Raw genomic sequence first — 22,193 nt, forward strand, 5'->3', positions numbered from 1 at the left:
CCATCTGTACATACTTTCTTCCTGGAGGAGGTCTGATGACCTTCCACTTCTGTCCCGGTCACACCACCTGCTGCATGCTGTGGGACCTCATTCCCCATTCAGGAGGGGGAGCCTGGGCCCTGGGTCCCCACAGAAGGGTTTAATAATAGTGCTTTCCTCATAAGGACCTTGAAAGGATTCAGTAAGTTAATATATATAGAAGACTTAAATCAGTTCCTGGCACATGGTGCTCAGACACTATTTAGTTATGAAGATGAGAAAGAGGATGAGAATGAGGATGGTGATGGTGGTGGTGGTGGAAGGTCAGTTAACTCTGAGGGTAAAGAGCTCTTAGAGTAGTCCAGGTCTGCCACCTAATAGAGACGTGAACAGGAAAAGCGAGTGAGGCACATGGAGCAATGCTTTTCTAGAGATTGACAGGAGGCTATGCTAGGTGGGCACCCATCTTTCCTGATCATACCCCTTTCTATTAGTTGTTGTATAACTAGATATGGCCTGTGTGATCTCTCTCTACCCCTTACCTGACTAATGTGCACTTGTTCATGGTCTACTTATTTAAGATCCCCGTGTCCAGTTCAGTACTAGATTCATGTCCTCCCTCAGTGATTTTGGACCTTCAGTCATTTCTTTTACATATTTACTGGGATTTTGTTTTTGTTTTTTTTTTTTCCTTTTTTCTTTGCTCTTGTTGGGGAATGTTATTATTGAAATGCCTGACTTAATATTTGAAAACTGCATGAAACCATGTCATAATGGAATTAATAAATGCAATGAGAAGTCATTCTGGGTCATGTTCTTACAGAGGTTTTTGAATATAAATTATAATGGATTTTTAGATGTTTTGTATTTGGCACCCAGAGCCAATGGCATTTTAACTAAAGTGACTGAGCATACCGTGTTGATGAAATTTTGCAGCAAATAAACTCAGTTTATTTCATTTTCAGAGTAGTATGTTTGTTCTTCAGGCTATTTAATCTGTTCTGTATTCAAAAGGCAAATGAGCTTCTGTTCATAAAGCAAAATGTGGCAGTGTTTTAAAATATTGACAATATTAGATTCTGCTGGTGTTTTTCATCTTTAAAATATATAAAATTAAGAAAAGGGAACTTTACAATCAGTGCATCATTACTAATACTTAAATGCTAATTTCAACATTTTTGTAATTTGCTGTCCTCTGATGTTTGCCATTTTGAAAAAAAAAGATTGAAACTGTTTCAAATATTATATGCTTCTTTTCTTCACATATTAAAGATATTTTGTGTAAAGCAGTAATGGAATATGCTTGAAGTGATCAAAATTTAATGGACCATAGAGCATTTATAGGCCAGAAGCTTTAGAATGAAATGCAAACAGCATTAAATGTCTAAATTTATTTTCTTCCAGACTTTAATCTTACAGTGATTTTTTGCGAGAATGGTATTAGTGTCTTGTTGGGAACGTATAATAGAAGCTGTAATAGATAATAACTGTCTCTATAATTAGTCATTTCAAGACAGAGGTACTCCTCTTTGAGCCACTGATAAGAATTGAATTGTGTCGCTACATCATGTTTGCTTTCTGCTGTCACAACCCAGCAATCCATATTTATAGACTCCCGATGCTAAGCTCTTTGCCAGTTTCGCACACATGTGGAAGAGATATGTGCAACCCCCCCTGCCTTTTGATCCTCCCTTATTTTTAATTGAGGAAATGGCAGAGTAACTTCAGAGTGAGGATAATGGTATAAGATATCTTAGTGACAAAATTATCAGATTAATTCTGTATGCAAGTAAAATGTGCATGTATATTTATTCACACATGAAGTACATATATGCAAAAGAAACACTTATGTTTAAATGTGAAATTCAACCAAAATTTTCTCAGATGTTTCTGATTTTTGAATAGTGTAACAAAATACTGCATTATTTTTCACTTTGTGTCCCTTTCAGGAGAAACTCTAATTTCTCTCTATCTCTGTGAATAACAATGGTCCTTTTTTTTTCTGTTGAAGAAAAGTTAGATTTCACCACTTCAGTTACGTTGGCTACACTGTGTTCTCAGTTATACTTAATTTATTTTTTTAAAACAAATGTTTCTGTATGGTTGAATTTAACAAATTTAACCAAGTCCCCCTTTGAGCGAAGCACAGTGTGATGAGTGCACTGTGGTTTCTGAGAGGTCACTACGCAGGGAGAGGCGACTTTCTGCCCGGAAGTTCAGAAAAGACTTCTTGAAGGAGATGGCATTTGAGCCTGCTGCTGAGGAATGGATAGGATTTTAGCGGAAGGAAACAGGGGGAAGTCATTCAGGGTGAGGGTGCCCTCTCAGCAAAGTCAAGGAGGTGGGGAAGGACAGAACATGTTCTGGCTTCACTGGATCAAAGGGAGTTTTCAGCTTTAAGGGGAAAAATTTGATTGGAGAGTTGGGTTGTGGTCACAACCTGAAGGTGTGTGAACACCACTTAGGACTTTTAATCTATGGGCAGTTGGAAGCAGAGATGTTTGCCGAACAAGGGAATAATGTCATCTAATAAGACACATGCTTTATTTCCCCCCTAAAATATGCTGGTAAGTTCACAATTCTGTTTGCAACTGATAATATTTATATTGCTTTTTTGCTCTGTAATTGAAAGAGCTAGTTCAACTGACAACATTTTTTTTTTTTTTTAATCATCATTTTATTGAGATATATTCACATACCACGCAGTCATACAAAACAAATTGTACTTTCGATTGTTTACAGTACCATTACATAGTTGTACATTCATCACCTAAATCAATCCCTGACACCTTCATTAGCACACACACAAAAATAACAAGATTAATAATTAGAGTGAAAAAGAGCAATTGAAGTAAAAAAGAACACTAGGTACCTTTGTCTGTTTGTTTGCTTCCCCTACTTTTCTACACATCGATCCATAAACTAGACAAAGTGGAGTTTGGTCCTTATGGCATTCCCAATCCCACTGTCACCCCTCATAAGCTACATTTTTATACAACTGTCTTCGAGATTCATGGGTTCTGGGTTGTAGTTTAATAGTTTCAGGTTTCCACCACCAGCTACCCCAATTCTTTAGAACCTAAAAAAGGTTGTCTAAAGTGTGCGTAAGAGTGCCCACCAGAGTGATCTCTCGGCTCGTTTTGGAATCTCTCTGCCACTGAAGCTTATTTCATTTCCTTTCACATCCCCCTTTTGGTCAAGAAGATGTTCTCCATCCCACGATGCCGGGTCTACATTCCTCCCCGGGAGTCATATTCCACGTTGCCAGGGAGATTCACTTCCCTGGGTGTCAACTGACAACATTTTAATGCAAAACTATGAAAAATATGAAAATTGACTCTAAGGAAGAAAAAAAAAATTCCCTGGAGAAGAATTTCACAAATTTTTTCATCAAAATTTCGAAAACCATGAATAGAAGTAGATCATATGGCAGATTGAATTTTTACCTATTTAAAGTCATCAAATAATTTGATTTTGCATAAATCTTTGGTATCTGAAATGGATAAGTAGTGGGTCCTGTTGCATGGTGGTGATATATTTTAATTGATACAACATAACTAGAATTGATAGGATGTCAGAGTTCGTAAACATTTTTGCCAAACAGGAACTAGTTCTAAGTATCTTTTTTTTTTTTGACATTTTAGTTAATAAAACCTAAATTACAGTACTAACACAGTGCTTAGCTCATAGTAGGTACACAGTATATACATGTTGCTTAGTTTTCAAAGTCTTAATGTTATTATATAACTTCTAGTGCATTTTAATGTTTGGGTTAGTTTGCTCATCCTAAGTGCATTTATATTAAATGTACCACCCCCCCAACTTTTTAATATGAAAAATTTCTAAAATGAATGTAGAAAGACTAGTAAGGCAAACATTTGTATACCCAACCACCTACACTTAATAATTGTTTATATTTTATAATAAACTTCTTTATATATATATATATATATATTGGGATTGTTCACATACCATACAACTATCCAAAGATCCAAAGTATACAATCATTTGCCCATGGTACCATCATACAGCTGTGCATCCATCAACACAATTAATTTTTTTTTTCAATTTTTAGAACATTTTCCATTACTCCAGAAAAGAAAGAAAGACAAAAAAAAGGAAACTCAGATCTTCCCTTACCCCTAATCATGCCCCCCTCCATTATTGATTCATAGTTTTGGTATAGTACATTTGTTACTGTTGTTGAAAGAATGTTAAAATACTAATAACTGTAGTACATAGTTTGCAATAGGTATATATTTTTTCCTTATATGCCTCTCTATTATTAACTTCTAGTTACAGTGTCATATATTTGTTCTAGTTCGTGAGAGAGATTTCCAGTATTTGTATAGTTAATCCAGGACATTGTCCACCACAAGATTCACTGTTTTATACATTCCCATCTTTTAACCTCCAACTTTTCTTCTGGTGAGATGCGTGACTCTGAGCTTACCCTTTCTACCACCTTCACACACCTTTCAGCACTGTTAGTTATTCTCACAACATGCTACCATCATCCCTGTCCATTTCCAAACATTTAAGTTCACCCTAGTTGAACATTCTGCTTCATAATAAGCAACTGCTCCCCATTCTTTAGCCTCATTCTATATCCTGGTAACTTACATTTCATGTCTATGAGTTTATATATTATAATTAGTTCATATTGGTGAGACCCTGCAATATTTGCCTTTATGTGTCTGTCTTATTTCACTCAGTATAGTGCCCTCAAGTTTTCTTCATCAACCCATTTCTTTTAAGATGGTTTTGTTCACACACCATACATTCCATCCTAAGTAAACAATTGTTGGTTTCCTGTATCATCATGTATTTATGTATTCAGCACCATCGCCACTATCTATATAAGGACATCTCCATTTTTTCCACAGAGATGGAGGAAGAGTCAAAGAAGGCAGAGAGACAAAAGAAAAAGAAAAGAGAAAGAGAAAAACAAACAAAAAAGCAAAACTTGATAGCTAGAAAGCAGCAAATGGAAAGATAGCATTAATCTAAAGTAGAATCAAGAGTCAGACATCACCAATGCCAGGAGTCCCATACCCTTCCCATATGCCCCCCCCCATATGCATTTAGCTTTGGTATATTGCCTTTGTTATATTAAAGGAAGCATAATACAGTGTTTCTGTTAATTATAGTCTCTAGTTTGTATTGATTGTATTTTCCCCCCAGTCCTACCCTATTTTAACACCTTGCAATGTTGACATTCATTTTTTCTACCTCTTGTAAAAACATATTTGTACCTTTTTTTACAATCGTTGAGCACCCTAGGTTTCTCTGAGTTACCCAGTCCCAGTCTTTATCGTTCGTCTTTTGTTCTGGTGTCCCAGATGGTCCCAGCCTTCCTCTTTCAACCATATTCACAGTCATCTTTGTTCAGTGTACACACATTGCTGTGCTACTATCTCCCAAAATTGTTTTCCAAACCTCTCACTCCTGTCTTTTCTTTTCTGTATGCAGTGCTTCCTTTAGTGTTTCCTGGAGAGCGGGTATCTTGTTCAAAACTCTGTCATTGTCTGTTTGTCAGAGAATATTTTAAGCTCTCCCTCATATCTGAAGGATAGTTTTGCCGGATATAGGATTCTTGGTTGGTGGTTTTTCTCTTTCAGTATCTTAAATATATCACCCCACTTCCTTCTTGCCTCTATGGTTTCTATTGCGAAATCCACACATAGTCTTATCAAGCTTCTTTTGTATGTGATAGATTGCTTTTCTCTTGCTGCTTTCAGGATTCTCTCTTTATCTTTGATGTTTGATGATCTGATTATTAAGTGTCTTGGCATAGGCCTATTCAGATCTATTCTGTTTGGGGTATGCTGTGCTTCTTGGATCTGTACTTTTATGTCTTTTATAAGATATGGGAAATTTTCATTGATTATTTCCTCTGTTTTTGCTTCTGTCCCTTCTACCTTCTCTTCTTCTTCTGGGACACCAAAGACACTTACATTCTTGCTTTTCATTTTGTCCTTAAGTTCCCAGATACATTGCTCGTATTTTCCATTCTTTTCTCTATCTGTTCTTTTGTGTGTAGGCTTTCAGGTGCCTTGTTCTCCAGTTCCTGAGTGTTTTCTTCTGCCTCTTTTGATCTACTATTGTATGTTTCTGTTGTGTCTTTCATCTCTTGTGTTGTGCCTTTCATTTCCATAGATTCTGCCAGTTGGTTTTTCGAACTTTCAATTTCTACCTTATGTACACCCAGTGTTTTCATTATATGGTTCAGCTCTTTCACCATATCTTCCCTAAACTTTTTGAATTGACTTATTATTAGTTGTTTCAATTCCTGTATCTCAGTTGATGTGTAATTTTGTTCCTTTGACTGGGCAATAACTTCATTTTTCTTAGTGTAGGTTATAGTTTTCTGTTGTCTAGGCATGGTTTCCTTGGTTACTCCAATCATGTTTTACCAGACCAGAATGGGCTCAGTTCCCAGAAGGAAGAACTATTCAGTATCCGGTTTCCCTGAGGGTGTGTCTTAGGAAATTGGTACACCCTGTGAGGCCTCAGGTCACTGTGCTTTTCTGCCCAGCAGGTGGCGCCTATAACCCTGTAATTCCAGACTGGTGTAAGGAGGTGTGGCCTGTGGCTGTTTTCCTCCAGGCTCTGTGGTCTGGTTCTGAATGGAAGGCAGGTAGTAGAGCTGGGCCCCACCCCTTTCCTCTTAGAGAAGATAGACCCCTCCTAGGGGGAAGTCATTAGCATTTCAGTGGTCTCTCTCTGCCTGTGCCATCTCTACCCTTGTCTGGGTCAGAGCACTGGGAACCGAAGATGGCTGAGGCTTTCTCCACTGAGCCGAAACAGGGACAGAAAGTCCCCTTCAGGGCTAGACTGCGGTGACCCTCTGGCTCTCCAAGGTCAGTCATCACCCAAAGCCTCTGTCTGCTTGTTGGGGATTCATAGCTTCTAGTGAGCAGTTCACACTCACTAATTAAAACCCCTGTTGGAGTTCAGCTGAGCTATATCGCTTGCTGGGAGAGAGCTTCTCTCTAGTACCACAAGGCTTTGCAGCTCAGGCTGTGGAGGGAGGGGTCTCCTAGCTTGGATCCGCAGTTTTTACTTACAGATTTTATGCTGTGATCTTGGGCATTCCTCCCAATTCAGGTTGGTGTATGATAAATGGACAGTCACGTTTGTCCCCCTGCAGTTATTACGGATAATTTACTCATTGTTCCTGTTTTTTCAGTAGTTATTCCAGGGGGACTAACTAGCTTCCACTTCTCTTTATGCCGCCATCTTAGATCCCCTATAATAAACTTCTTTTAAAGTGAATTGACCTTTGGTAAATATTATCTGTTCCCCATCTTAACCTTAGTTAGAGTGTTTGGCTGATAATCTTGGAAAAGACATGAAGGATTCGCTTATTAAGTGGGCTTAGTTAGATATCAATTAGCACATGAAGTTCTAACAGTTGTTTATCTTAAAGGTAGTTCACATATAAACATTTTGTGCAATTTTTCCTATAATAATGTACCTAAATTTATACCTTCTAAATATAACTTTTACTTATGCCAAGGTTGTTTAATATGTAAGTATTTTTAAAGAAAAATTTTAAAATGACATTATTTTTGGAACATTTAAAATTATGTAGTTTAGGACCATAAAATTCTTAACCAGAGTGTAAGAAACTTATAAAAGGATATCTGTAGTGGGAATTATAACTGTGTATTTTACATTCTGCAAATGAGTGTATCTATAGCTAATTACACACATGCATATATTCCTATAATTCATGTATTGTTTGTCTATTTAAAGTAACAAAGGATATCTTTGTTTTTAATCAGCTTCATAAATGGGCCAAATATTATATAAGTTGTAAATTTTCTTTCCAGTTCATATACTTATTAAAATAATTTTACATTCAGAAATGTGAGCTTCACTTTTTTCTATCATGAACCATATTAGTACTGTATATAATAAACTTTTCCTCTAATTTATCATAAATCACCTTTCTACTTTCAAGAAGATTATAACAATTGCCTGGCTAGCAGCAGTTTTTGGATATAAGTGATGAATTAAGACTAGAGAAGCTAAAATATTGCCCACAGGAAGGGTGAGTCCCAGAGAACTAGAGGAAAGCAAGACAAGTCAGTGCACATAGGAAGAGGAAGAGTTTGTGCCAGTGGGGGTCGGATGAAGCTTGGCAGAAAGAGATCAAGAAGATAATAGAGAACAAGGTGAGGGGAGAGGCCCCAAATGAAAAATGAAACCTGTAGGGGCTGATGACATGGAGTTACTGTGGGTAACTCTACCACTGCTGAGCACAGGTAACCAGAGCGGTCTGAATACCTAGACAATTATTTGTGTTTTTTTCCTATTAATTAAATTTTTTTAAGTTAACAAACCAGGTTCTGCAAGTAGAAATAAGTGGAAGCATGTGAGTGAAAGGGAAAGAACGGAACAGTGTTTGCATGCTTTCAGGGTCGAAGTGCCTTGGGCTAAAGTTTTCAGCGTGCTAGCTTAGATACTCATGTGTTCACTAGTGTTCTAGTCAATTAAAACATGAGCTGGAGACATTCTGAAATCTCCCACACACTATCAGAGAATCCATGCTGTGTCAGATGTTTTTTAAACACAAAAATTGGACCCATTATCCGCTTGAGTAAAAGGGAGCCTGGTGATCAGAAAGATATGTCTTAAATCCCCTAAGAGTCTGGTCAGTTTTTCCTCTTTCTTAAAGAGAGACCAATTACCAGTTCACATATGTATTATGCATTACGTCTGTTTAAAGAAGGAAAAAGAACGCTTGTTCCACAGTGGTAAGAGAGTAGCATCTATCCAATGCAAAACATCAGTTTTTGTTTTTGCTTTTATCCAAATGCAGTATCAGTATTTTTCTCTAAAAATACCTTCAATGCCCAATTCTAGCAAGCAGAGAAATGGATTATACTCAATTAGGGTCAAACAAGGAAGCTTTTTCTTTAGATGGTTCATGTAAACATACAGCATGTGAGAATTTATATATACTTAAGTCTGTCTGCCTTTTCCACAAATGTTTTTGGCTTTTCTCTTAGTCACCTTTTTTCCTGCATTCATCCGTTTTGCACTCTGGAAAATGTTTTAAATACTAAAACAGCCTACTTTTCTCTCTTATTTCCTTTCCATGTTGGCTTTTCCAAGTGGGATTCATCTGACATATAAAAGTCCAGGATTCATAACAATACTTCTCCTCTGGAAACAAGCTGAAGATAAGACAACTTCATACCACTTTTGTATGAATGGGTTATTCATTAATAATTCAATAAGCGTTTATACTGAATACCTAGAAGTGTCAGGAATGATTCTGGACACTTGATGCATCTCACTGAACAAACACTCAAGATGTCTACCCTAATTGAGCTTACATTCTGCAGAATGAGACTGCAAATAAACATATTTAATATAGTAGAAAGAAATAAATGCATGTTATTGGTATAATATGTTAGAAGGTGATTAAAAAAAAGGGTTTGGGGGGAGTACAGCCTGGTAAGGGGACTTGGGAATGTCGGGATTGCAGGGCAGGGGGAAGACTGCAATTTTAAATAATGTGGTCAAGGCAGACCTCACAGAGAAAGTGACATTTGAGCTAAGACCTGAAGCAGGTGACGGTCTTGGCCCTTCAGGTATGTGGAGGAGAGTACAAGGCAGAGGTCATGTCTAATGCAATAGCAAGGACGCCAGTATGCCTGGAGTGGAGTGAGGCAGGAGGAGAGCAGGAGGCTAGAACAGAGAAGTAATGGAGGCAGATCCTGCATGTCATTGTAGGCCACTGCCAAGACTTTGTGAGCAAAAGGAGGAGCCGTTGGAAAGTTGGAAGCAGAGGAGTGACATGAATTGATGTATGTTTTAAAATAATTCTTTGGATTCTTATCCTGAGAATATACTGTAGGAAAGTAAGAACAGAACCAGGGAGACCAGATTGATATCTCAAGCAGTAATCCACTGGAGAGTTGGTGGTATCTCAGAACAGGTGGTATATGCACAGATTCTGGACATGATCTGAAGTCAGAGCCCGGCAGCCTTTCGCCTCCTTTTCTCTGAGAGCAGTGATGATGACTTCTGAGGTTTTCACTTTCCTTTTCTTCAGTTCTCCTCATGCATATGAGTAATTTGGGAAAGGGGCCATGGAGCAAGGGTTTGCCTATGGCACCATGAGGGTCAGGAACCATGCTGAGTGTTTTCATATTAATTGTCTTATTTAGGGAAGAGGTAAGAAGAAAAGGAGAGAAAAATAGAAAAATATTGGAAAAAAAGTTTTAATATGATTGGGATGGAATTATTTTCATGTGTTCAGAAGTGGGGGACTGGAATCAAACCCGTCCCCCAAACCTGAAATAAAAATTATTAAATGGATGTTTAAGGAACATGTAAAGTTTTTAAGTATTGAAATGTTATACACTATTGTCCTGAGATGTTTATAACCTGTACATAGGCTATTACAGGTCATAAACTTAAAGAATCTTACCCTGGAGTGTAGTTGCTCCATGCATGGGCTCTGGAGTCCACCTGCCTGAATTCAAATCCAGGCCCCCCACTTGATAAAAACATGGTCCTGGCCAAGGTTCCTAGTCACTGCGTGTGCCACAGATTGCTCATTTGTATGGCTGGAATAATAACAATACTCCCTTTATAGAGATGATTTGACAATTAAATGAGATAATATATATAAACCACTTAGCCCAGTGCTCAGCTGGTTGGTTTACAGGTGGTTTACATGCCAGCACCAAAATATATTAGCACATCCTTTCTTATTAAAGGATGTGAAGGTAGCGTACTCCAACATCCAATGCCATTTTGGAGTAGAATGATGCCATGCTATTCTATTGATATACATGTCTTGTTTAATGCTTTATAATTCAAATGTTTTAGACCCTTTAGCTCCATTCACTGGATTTCCTGTAGTTTAATTTAAACATTCTCATCAAAGTCAATGTATCTCTGGCCATTCTCCTTATTGCCACCAAGCATGATGACAGCCTCTTATTGTGCACTACCAAAGTAATTTGTTATCTTCCCCAACCTTTTCCTTACAAGTGGCATCATCTTTTTTTTTTCCTAGTTGGACATTCTCTTTTTTTTCTTATTTTATTTTTTTAAATTCAGTTTTACTGTCATATATTCACATACCGTACAGTCATCCACAGTGTACAATCAGTTGTTCACAGTACCATTGTATAGTTGTGCTTCATCACCACAATCAATTTTTGAATATTTTCATTACTCCCAAAAAATAAAAATAAGAATAAAAATAAAAGTAAAAAAGAACACCTGAAACATCCCACCCTGCCACCCCACCCTATTTTTCAATTAATTTTTGTCCCCATTTTTCTACTCATCTGTCCATACACTGGATAGACAGAGTGTGAGCCACAAGGTTTTCGCAATCACACAGTCACACTGTGTAAGATACATAGTTATACAGTCATCTTCAAGAATCAAGGTTACTGGGTTGCAGTTCAACAGTTTCACATATTTCCTTCTAGCTATTCCAATACACTAAAAATTACAAAGGGATGTCTATATAGACATAAGAATACCCTTCAGAATGACCTCTTGACTCCATTTGAAATCTCTCAGCCACTGAAACTTTATTTTGTTTTGTTTCTCTTCCCCCTTTTGGTCAAGAAGGCTTCCTTAATCCCATGATGCTGGGTCCAGGCTCATCCCCGGGAGTCATGTCCTGCATTGCCAGGGAGATTTACACCCCTGGGAGTCATGTCCCATGTAGTAGGGAGGGCAGTAAGTTTACCTGCTGAGTGGGCTTAGAGAGAGAGAGGCCACATCTGAGCAACAAAAGAGGTTCTCTGGGGGTGACTCTTGGGCGCAATTATAAGCAGGTTTAGCCTCTCCTTTGCAGTAGCAAGTTTCATAAGGGCAAAGCCACAAGATCGAGGGTTCAGCCTATTAAATTGGTTGTCTTCAATGCTTGTGAAAATATCAGTAATTCCTCAGGTGGGGAAGTTTAATATTTCCTCATTTTTCTCAGTTCCTCAGGGGAACTGCGAATACATTTTTATTCCTTGCCAGAATTACTTTGAGATGTATTGGGGTTTCACACTTACCTGTACAAACCTATCAGATCTCACTTCCTATTCTAAGTTCCATGTAATTATGGTGTTTGAGTAAACTAACCTTACAAGTTAAATTATTTAGTGTGCTACAGAAAATATAGATCCTACATCAAGTGGCATCATCTTGATCTTATATCCTTAAAGCCAGTTCAAGAGAAAATATTGTCATGGAGGAAATTATGATCAATTTTTGGGGTGGTGAGTAAGGTGAAATTTTAAGATGCCATTCCTGGTATCAAACAGATGCATTTAATTTGACGAATTTCTTCTCAGGAACATCATGATTGTTTTTGGTTATTAAACCGTTTGTACTCCTTTTGCTGATTTTGCCCTAAAACTTAAAGCATGCAGTTGTCTTCCTGTCTTTTCACAAGAGGAAAAGGGCACACTCTTTTCATGCAAATTAGTCTTGCTTTTGTTGAAACCTTCAGGGAACTTACATGTGAAATGTAAACTAAAAATAAAAAATACAGTGCATCTTACTCTTCTTCTTTCAATGGATGTAAGATTATTTCCCACAGTATGGAATACTTAAAAAAAACAAAAAAAACAAAAAAACTCCAGCAATTTCTTTCACTGGTTTCAGGGGTGATGGAGGTGGGGAAACCAACTATTCAATACTGCATTATTTTCAGATGAGTTTTCACATATACAGGAAATGTGTAAATGCATGCAGAAAGGTTGAGCTCATGTACTATATTTAGGACCAACAATTATAGACATTGAAGTTCTAAGCTTCTTTTAGCTCCTCTGTAATTTCTAAAGTAACGAAAATACTAACCAAGGATAGAATAAAAATGATAGTAATGAGTAAAGATTGTTTTGACAATGTCTAACACTTCAGAGATGTAACTCATTATTCTGAGTGTATTAATTAAGGTTTCTTTTTTTCCTGTTTCAGTGACAATTTCAACAAGCACCTTCTTTGATGGCTTGCTGGTGACAGGACTATACACATCTACAAGTGCTCAGGCTTCACAGAGCATTGGAGGTTCCAATGCTTTTGGATTTGGTAAGTTATCCTGACATAAGAAACCAGTAATTGTGGATTTTTTATACAGTTTTAGGTCTTATATTTTAGAAAAAAAATATTTTAAAAGTATTATACATTTATTATTTCCAAGAAAATAATATAAAGTGATTTTTGAGTGTTTCTTTGAAGTCAGGTGTGTTCAAATAAGTTGTTTAAATGCACAGCCAACCATGAACTTGGCATGACGGTCTCCCTACCCCATTCTCCTTCCACTGCTGCTGTTACACTTGGCCGTGTGAGGTTCATGTACATTTCCATGTTCTGTCACTTAGGCTGCTGGAATTCATTCTGATGCCTGTGCAATCATTAGGTAGCCTGTTCTTATAAACAGTTCTTAAAATCCTGTATTAGGTAAAAAGTGTCATTTTAATTTTGCCAGTTAAGCATTATATAAAGTGGAAGATAACACCATTTATTAAAATGATTTGGCTTATCTGAGTATTCTTAAAAGATTGCTATTTAATGTTTAAAACATTTATATAAGGTCTTTGACCTTAAATCAGAGTCCTGGCAGGTCACTTATGTGCAGAGACAGAAGGCTATGTGATGGTCACTAATTCCAAAGGATTCTCAATTTGAAAATCTCAAATCTCTGGTTTACTCATAATGCTATAAACATGCCAAGCTGAGATTAAGTTGACCCTTCACAGTATTAGAAATGCAAATTTAAAATATCAGTTGATGTAAGACCTGAAATCACTGATCTTACTCTAATGCCGGAAAATTGCACAGGACTTCCTCCACAGATGTGTGGAAGATGGAATTGCATTATAAAAGGCGGCTCTCTGTTCAATCTTTTATTTTTACTGTGATATTTATTAAATAAATACTTTTTGCCTATTTTTGATACATGAAAAGGCATCTTCTCTGTGTTGAGTTCCAGCAGTAGCAAGGCCCAGACGAGGACTAATGGTGATGCTGCATTGTCACTTGTCACTCTGCTTGCTCAAGATGAGGTCTATAGCCTCAGAACTTAGAGGAACCTGGAAGTCATTTAGACATCATGTTAAACTATTTTACTGTTCAGAATTTGCCCTATTTTCAAAATATCCCAGATAAGATTTTACAATCTGTTGGTGGCTGATTCTAAGGTCTAATCCTTGCAGGGGCAAAAAACTCCTCTTGACTCTAAAAATTTCACTTATTTTGAACTCTAACTTTTTTATTCTCTGCAGAAATGAAAGGTCAGATTAAAGTCATGTATATAACCTGTGTACATAAATATATGTACATATATGTAACATAACATAAATATATGACTCATTAGTAGGGTTGCCAGATTTAGAAAATGAAAATATGACAGCCACTTAAATATGAATTTTAGATAAACAAATAATTTTTTAGCATGCAGTATTATTAAATAAATACTAAATAAATAAATACTAAAAAAAAGTGCAATATTTGGGACAAGATGTCCTTGGAGCCACCCTAGCCCAATTAAATTAAAATCTCTGGGGGTGGGCTTGGGCATTGGTAATTTTTAAACCTGGTCAGGTAATTCTAATGTCCAAACCAGGTTGAGAGCCACTGCTCGGCACCAGTCCCCAGTCAAGCATTATCAGTATCATCTGGGAGCTTGTAACTGCAGAGTTTCAAGCCTTGTTCCAAACTTAATGACTCGGAATCACTGGGGGTGGAACCCAGTAATTTTTTTTAAACAAGCACTCCAGATGATTTTGATGCTTGGTAACAGTTGAGAATCACTAGTCTGGTGGGAGAGACAGACATTAATTAAATAACATTTTAAATATGTAATAGCAAACGTTGCTAGGGGCAGACAGATAAATTACTGAATTTTGGGGAAGGGTATAACAGAGAGATTATGTGTGAGATGGGATGGGGTGCAGCCATGAAAGCTTGCTTTTGAGCTGAGATCTGAAGTTTGAGTAGGCGTCATTAGCACAGGCTCTGTGGAAGGTGGGCACAACCTGCCAGTAGAAGGGAACAGCATGTATAGAACCTCAAGTGGTAGAGGCTCACTGTGTTCTAGGAACTGAAAGGAAACCTTGGGGTATCTGGACCTGAAGTCAAGCGAAAGTGATAAGGCTGGCTAGGAGACCTGGGGCAGACTACTCAGGATCTCCTAAATCTGTGCTCTTTACCCTAAGGGAAGAGGAAGCCATTAAGGATTTCAGTCCAGGGAGTGACCCCACCTGCCTCTCATTTTAGAGATCACTCTGGGTTCAGAATGGAGAATAGACTCTAGGGGCCAGGAGTGGGTGCAGGAAGATTGTCCTGTAACTAAAAATTCTGATATGATGGGCACATGAAGAGTCCTGGTACAGGCTGGCTTTGGCAACAGGAGGGAGCTGTCTGTGGAGGGTTTGTTCAGGCCAGGGAGCCGTGCAGTCCTTCTCGCAGATCCCATCCCCACCCCTTTTTAGTTGTGTACCTCAGCCAAGTTGCTTACCTTCTCTCAGTTTAATTTCCTCATTGTTGCAATGGTGATGATAACATACCTGCCTCAAAAAGATGTTGGGTAGCTGTGTGGAGTAAATGAGGTAATTTATGTAAAGCATGTAGTACACAGAAAACACTCAATAAAATTAGCTATTCCAAAATTATAAATCTTGGTAACTGAAGCAGCCACTTTCCTCAGTCCAAGACTTTTTAACATACTTCCTGTGGGGGCAGGGGAGGGGCAAAAATCAGTTCTCAAGTGGAATTAATCTGGGACTTGTAGTGCAAGATACTTTGAGAGGACCTGGCTTAATGAATTATTATTTTTAAATTTGGGGACTTTAAATGAGGAAAATCACTAAAGATCATTCACTCTGAATGAACATACAAAATGCCTGTATCACATTTAGCTCGGATTTTGGCTAGAAAATCAAACAAAAAAATGAGGACTCAAATTGTAGGAAATTATTTAAGACACTCAGGCTTCAAGACATTTTCTGTGGTAGCTCTGAAAGCTGCAAAAAGGCCATTTTCACTTGAATTAGAGTATATTTTGCTTAGCTTAAATTGGACTTAGCCTTCTCAACTCTATCAACCCTGTATCATTGGTTTGATGATTTAAATAGGTTTCTGAACACGGGCAGAGCCCATCAGTGGTAGTCTGACATCTATAGCAAAATGCTCAGATCTCCTGCTAAGATACCTGGCATTTTTATAGGACATGATTTTTATATGGATGGATATAGAGATAGAGATCTTTTTTTAAGTTCCAGTAGTATCAAACAATTTCACTTATACTTATGTAATAGTGGTTAATAACTGCAAAAAAATTTAACGGTATGCCTGAATATTGTTAATAGAATTATCTTGATAAATAATGTTTTTGATTAAAAGGTAGGAGTTAAAATGTCTTGTTAAGATAAAATGGTCTGTTTTGGAAACAAAACCACATTAATTTTTGATACTTGATTTAAGTTTAATGTATTCTTTGTAGTTTAAGAACAAAACAAACAGATTTAATTTGGTTAGGGTACAGGTGGGAAAGTGGAGGAAACTTGTAGACAGCAAAATTAATGAGTTGCTGCTTTTTTGGTAGTTTAGTAATTTTAGTAGGATCAGGCTGAAATAATGTGGTGTTTTTTGATTTAGAACAAAAGAGTTATTGAACATATAATCTATTATTAGGGTTTGACTTTTCAAAGGAGTGTTAAGCAAACATGGTTAATTGGGCATTCCCCCAACATATTGTAGGATTAGTGTGTGATATATTCAACTAGCTGTAACAAATAAGGCAAAGTAAAACATATAGTTGAATCTATATCACTATAGCACTTCTATTTCTGAAAATCTTCTTTGCTTAGAGTTAATTTTAATTTTACTAATTACACTAAAGCTATGACTACTCTTTCTTGAATAGAAAATATCTATATGAGCCTCCAAAATAAGGCCATAATTATTGTTAAGATACTGTTTTATAAATGTAATTCTGTCAACATAACTACAGCCTTTTATTCAAAACCAGAATTCTTTAAAAATGCTTGCCTCACTGACCAAAAATAGACAAATGCCTAATAGCCCAAAATACATTAAAACAATAGCTATACAAAAGATGACGATAAGCCAGCAATGTATGATTTGAAATACCTCATTTTGCTTGTCAATATAAGAAAACACTGCCCTAGGGACATGTGATATTTAATTATGGATATTTCTTTATACATGTCACAAAAAAATGCTTCCCTCTAGTCTTTGGCTTTGAATTTTAGCTCAATCATGTAAATCTTCAAGGCTCATTGTGGTCATTCAGTGAAGGGCTATTTGAATATCCTTTCGAACAAAATTGTTCTTTTTCCTGGGGCTGAAATGCATTTTACTCAAAATTTAGTATTCTGGCTCTAAAAGCTAAGATTTTACTCAATTTTTAGTATTTTCTTTTTAAAACCTGAGAATCTGGTTTGCGGATCTGAATGGCAGCCACATTTCTAATTGTTGGTCCTTGCATAAATTAAACTTTTATACTATGCAATTCCTAGATAATTTTTCTCAATTAATAGACCAGACTTTTAGCAGTTTTTCACTTACACTTTTGTAATTTTCTATGTGTTTCATTTATTTTTTTTTTCTGTAATAATTACACAAGCTAGATCCAATAATTTGCCAAGCTGCAAAACTCTTAAAATGACAAGGTTTGATAAAATCTGGGTTTTGGTGGAAATGTAATGGACAGAACCAGGATTTTTTCTTTTTAGTGTTTTCTCTTAAACATCAGTAATTTTGCCTTATTTTTAACAGAGATTAAGTGTATAACATAAAAATTTAGTTAGTATTTTCAACATTATCTTTAAAATAGTATTAAAATTCTTGAACCTAATGATCTGATTTTTTGCTATATGATTTGACAGTGAAGTTAGTGAATAGGAGTATATTTACAAAACAAATTATTTAAATGTTTTAAGAAAGACTTCAAATTTCAGTGAGTCTTATATTGGACATTAGTAAAATGTGTACTTCAGTAGATTTAGATTATATGTTAATGTTTCTCATTGCTAGGATGCAAGTTTTTATTATTATTTTTTTTAATTTAACTTTTGGTTATCCTGTACATTAAGACTAAGCAGAACTTTTTACAACTTTGCTAATTATTTCACACATACACACAGAAACACACACACAAACACACGCAAACACACCTTACCCTGTTAGGGCAGTAGTTAACAGTTCAATCTTACATGCCCTGACTGTGTGACTATGTGTTCTGAATACGTGCCACGTACTCAGCACTTAATATCTGTAAAGAGGAGGCAGTCACCCACAACATCATTAAATTGGGCCCTTCATGGCAGTAGTGTTTATTTATTAGCCGAAACTAAGCTAATACTTCACTCAGAATGATCTCATTAGATTTATTTTGTCTGTCTCTTTACAAAGAAATGCCAAAATAAATTCAATTTAAATATACTTGGGGAATCTAAAGGCATACCTTTTACTGGGTATGGTAAATGATCTATAATTAACAAGAGAAGGCTAGGTTAATCAGACAAATTACTCTAATCAATGGTACAAGGACTGCAGCTGACAAGAGATGAAATTGTCATTAATTTTTCCTATTTACAGGGTGTTAATTTGTTTGCTCTTTATTCATTCCATTTGGGTGTGCTAGCATTACCTTCATTAAAAAGCAGTATTACCTATTTTGTATGCAACATAGGACGAAGTATACAGGGATATTTCCCAACTCCTAAATAACCAATTTGAAAAGAATATCTTAGTACAATAGTGAGCATGATGAGTATAAATCTGTTCAATTAAGCAACAAATTTCTGAAGCAAATATTCAGGGGCAATAGAAGGAATGAGGTTTGGGTAAAGGTAGAGAAGTTAGTAGCGAAAGGCAGCTTGGTGTGAGGCTTCTTTACCTGTCCTCTGCAATTAGGCATCTTGGCTTCCATGCTTGTTCCTGGTACTTGCTAACTTGGGCCACATACTTAACTTCCCTGAGCCTCAATGTCTACATTTGTGAAATGAGGATGGTAATAACAGTGCCCAGCTCACAAAGTTGTTGGGTGGATAAATTAGATTATCTGTTCACATGCCTAGCATATATTACATGCTCAATAATAGTTAGGTATTATTCTAAAACACACAAAGAAATGAGAATTCTTTCTTTGATACGAGAAAAGGAATGAGAGGCAGAAGGTTTGAAAGGAGGGAGATTGATTCTAATGCTGGGTGGGATGCACCTAGTTCTTATCTATAGAACTTGAAGCCAAAATGGACCTTCAGTAGAGACTGGCTCAGAAGGAGGTAAGGAAATAAGGCTTAGGTGGCGGCAAGTAGTGGCTATTACATGAGATAAACCCAGGTGTTCTGACATCAAGTCCAGTTCTTAGATTCTTTTTTTAAAAGATATAATTCACATACCATAAAATTTACCATTTTAAAGTGTACAGTTCAGTGATTTTCATTATTTTCACAAAGTTGTTGAGGTATCACCACTATCTAATTCCAGAACATTTTCATCACCCCAAATAGATACCACTGACAGTCACTCTCCATTTATTTCTTCCCTCAAGTCCTAGCAACCATTAATCTTCTTTCTTTCTCTATAAATATGCCTATTCTGGATATGTCATATAAATGGAATCATACAATTATGCCCTTTTGTGTCTTCATTCATTTAGCGTATGGCTCTCAGGAGTCATCCATGTTGCAGCATGTATTTGTATTTCATTCCTATTTATGGCTGAATAGTATTCCATTGTGTATGTATACACATTTTGTTTATCCATTCATCTGCTGATAGACATTGGGAAGTTCCCAGATTATTAAAAGGAGTTAGGGCTGTGCAAATTAAAGGAAAAAAAGAGAAAAGTTTAAGGAGGATGCCAAGCAATAGAATCACCAAAATTCCTTAAATATTTATCCTTGTCTCTGAAACCTCTGAAGACCCACATTGCTTAGCCTGTTCTATGGTTCACAATGAAAATGGTTAAACTTGGAAATCAGGATGAATTTCTTCCCTGCCCTCCCTTCCTGCCATTCAGAAGGGATAGGTGTTCTCTCTTTAAGCCCTACTCGGCAAATAAATTCATTAACCTCCCCCTCCCACCCCCATGAGGGACATGATTCCCAGGGGAATGAATCTCCCTGGTGCCGTGGGACATGATTCCCAGGAATGAGCCTGGCCCTGGCAGTGAGGGATTTAAAATGTCTACTTGACCCAAAGGGGGGAAAAAGAAAGGTAACAAGCTGAGGTCACAGTGGCTGAGAGATCCCAAATACAGTTGACAGGCTATCCTGGAGGTTTCTCTTATGCAAGCTCCATCTACACATCCCAAATGGCCACACTATGCCATGCCTTTACCGAAAGCAATCCCCAAATACTTAGGTCCCTACTTGAGATTTTCCAAAAGATTCACTCACTGAGTTTTCTCTCTCAGAAACTTAAATCCACCAGAGTGTTCCTATGCCAGACAAGTCCTAAAACCCACAGGCAACAGCCTCTTTAAGATCAACAATCAGCTGTAGCTCCCTTCCCCATACTGTCAACATCCCCTTTAATATGAACAAGTTAGGGTGCTCACTGCCTAGACACCCCTGAAGAAGGAGAAAGAGATTAAGTGAGAAGAAGGGGTAGCAACAGACAAGGTAAGACTTAACAAAGGTCTATGAATACTGAAACTTTATATAATTATATGTATATTTTTGGATGCTGGGGTGTTGGAATAGCTGGAAGGAGGTAAATGAAGTGGTGGAACTTTAGCCTTTAGCATCCTTTGGAATTTGCTCTGTAGCTGTTCGTTGAATTGTGCCTTGAAGGTCTTCACCTTTCTGTATACACCTTGTAATGCATAACAGGGAAGGGACTGAGACTGTGGAACTGTAACCCATAACAATTTTTGAAATTACCTATATAACTGCTTGTTGAGCTGTACATCGAGAGTTGACACCTTTTTGTATGTATGTTATATTTTACAATAATGGAAATGGCTGAAGTTGTGGGATTGTGTCCCATGACATTCTTTGAAATTTGCTCTCTAACTGCTTGTGAAATCCTACTTTGAAAGTTATCACTGTTATGTATATATGTTAAGGTTCACAATAAAAACAATAATAATAATAATAAAAAGGGATAGGCCACTGTAGCCATGTTTTCCTGTGGGGTCCTGACCCTTTGGCTTCAGTTTAAACCATGAGATATACGAACCAAGCTGGCCCAATCAAATTTACTCACACAGGACTTTGGAATAGAGAGCCATCAATCCCAGTCCAGCTCTTCATGAGCTGGATCCAAGGCACGAGTAAACATTGAGGAGCTGTAGGCAGACATCCTCCATAGTGGCTAGAGGAATCTCAACCAGGGAGAGAGGGACAGAGGGAGGGAGCTGCATGATTTACCAGAGCTTTCCAGGTCATAGTTAACATATATATCAAGCACTTGCTATGTGCTAGATGTGTTACAGGTATTAACTTTTTTGATCCTAACAAAACTCCTACTATAATTATCCTTATTTGTAGATAAGGAACCTGAGGCACAGAGAGGGTAGGTAACTTGCCCATGGTCACGCTTAGGAAATTGCAAAGCCATAAGTCTCTATATAGCTTCTCCTTGAGTTCCTTTTTCAGCCTTGGCCAGCTTCAGCTGGTTTCTGTTACAACCAGAAGAACCTTGACTGAGTAAAGGCCCTCTCTGCTTTGGTCCTGTCTGTTCCTAAGCCCTGCCTCTCGCCCAGCCTCCTCCCACTCCTTTCCAGACGCCCATGCCCACCACGTACACATGTACACACGCTGTGCTCCAGTCATAATTACCCAAGCACGGCTCCCAAATCCCAGGCTGCTCTGAATCTCTGTTCCCTGATTTATGGTGCTTGTAATTCTTCTGGCTCTGTTTTCCAGGCAAACACCCTGTCATCTTTTTAGGGCCTCTGTCCTGATTCACCTCATCTGGTGAACCTTTCTGACCCCTCTTCTCTGGCCCCACCTCATGGAACTCTCTACTCCCTCCTCCGTGCTCTGCTCTGCTCTCTAAACAGAGCTCGACCAGCCACCTCTAATACTCGACTGAATTAATTTGGTTCAAAACTTGTGTTTTATCTGTCTGAGAACAAGGAGCTGGTTTAGTCAACTTGACTCCCTGTGGCATCTGAGAAGTGCTCAGTAAATATTTATTGAGTGAATAAAGATTAAAAATCATTGTGAATTCATGGAGTATTTTGCTTCTGGAGT

At 37.3% G+C, this 22,193-nt stretch overlaps 1 protein-coding gene across 1 annotated transcript in view; it reads left to right on the forward strand.

The window, feature by feature from the left end:
- The window catches only part of RELN (reelin), a 520,858-nt gene that overhangs the window by 62,730 nt on the left and 435,935 nt on the right, over positions 1–22,193 (forward strand). Inside the window, 1 exon segment of the mRNA XM_037837769.1 lies at positions 12,937–13,047. Within this exon segment, the coding sequence (XP_037693697.1) occupies positions 12,937–13,047 (111 nt within the window).

Source organism: Choloepus didactylus, chromosome 5 (genome assembly GCF_015220235.1).
Source record: "Choloepus didactylus isolate mChoDid1 chromosome 5, mChoDid1.pri, whole genome shotgun sequence".
Lineage (NCBI taxonomy): Eukaryota > Metazoa > Chordata > Mammalia > Pilosa > Megalonychidae > Choloepus > Choloepus didactylus.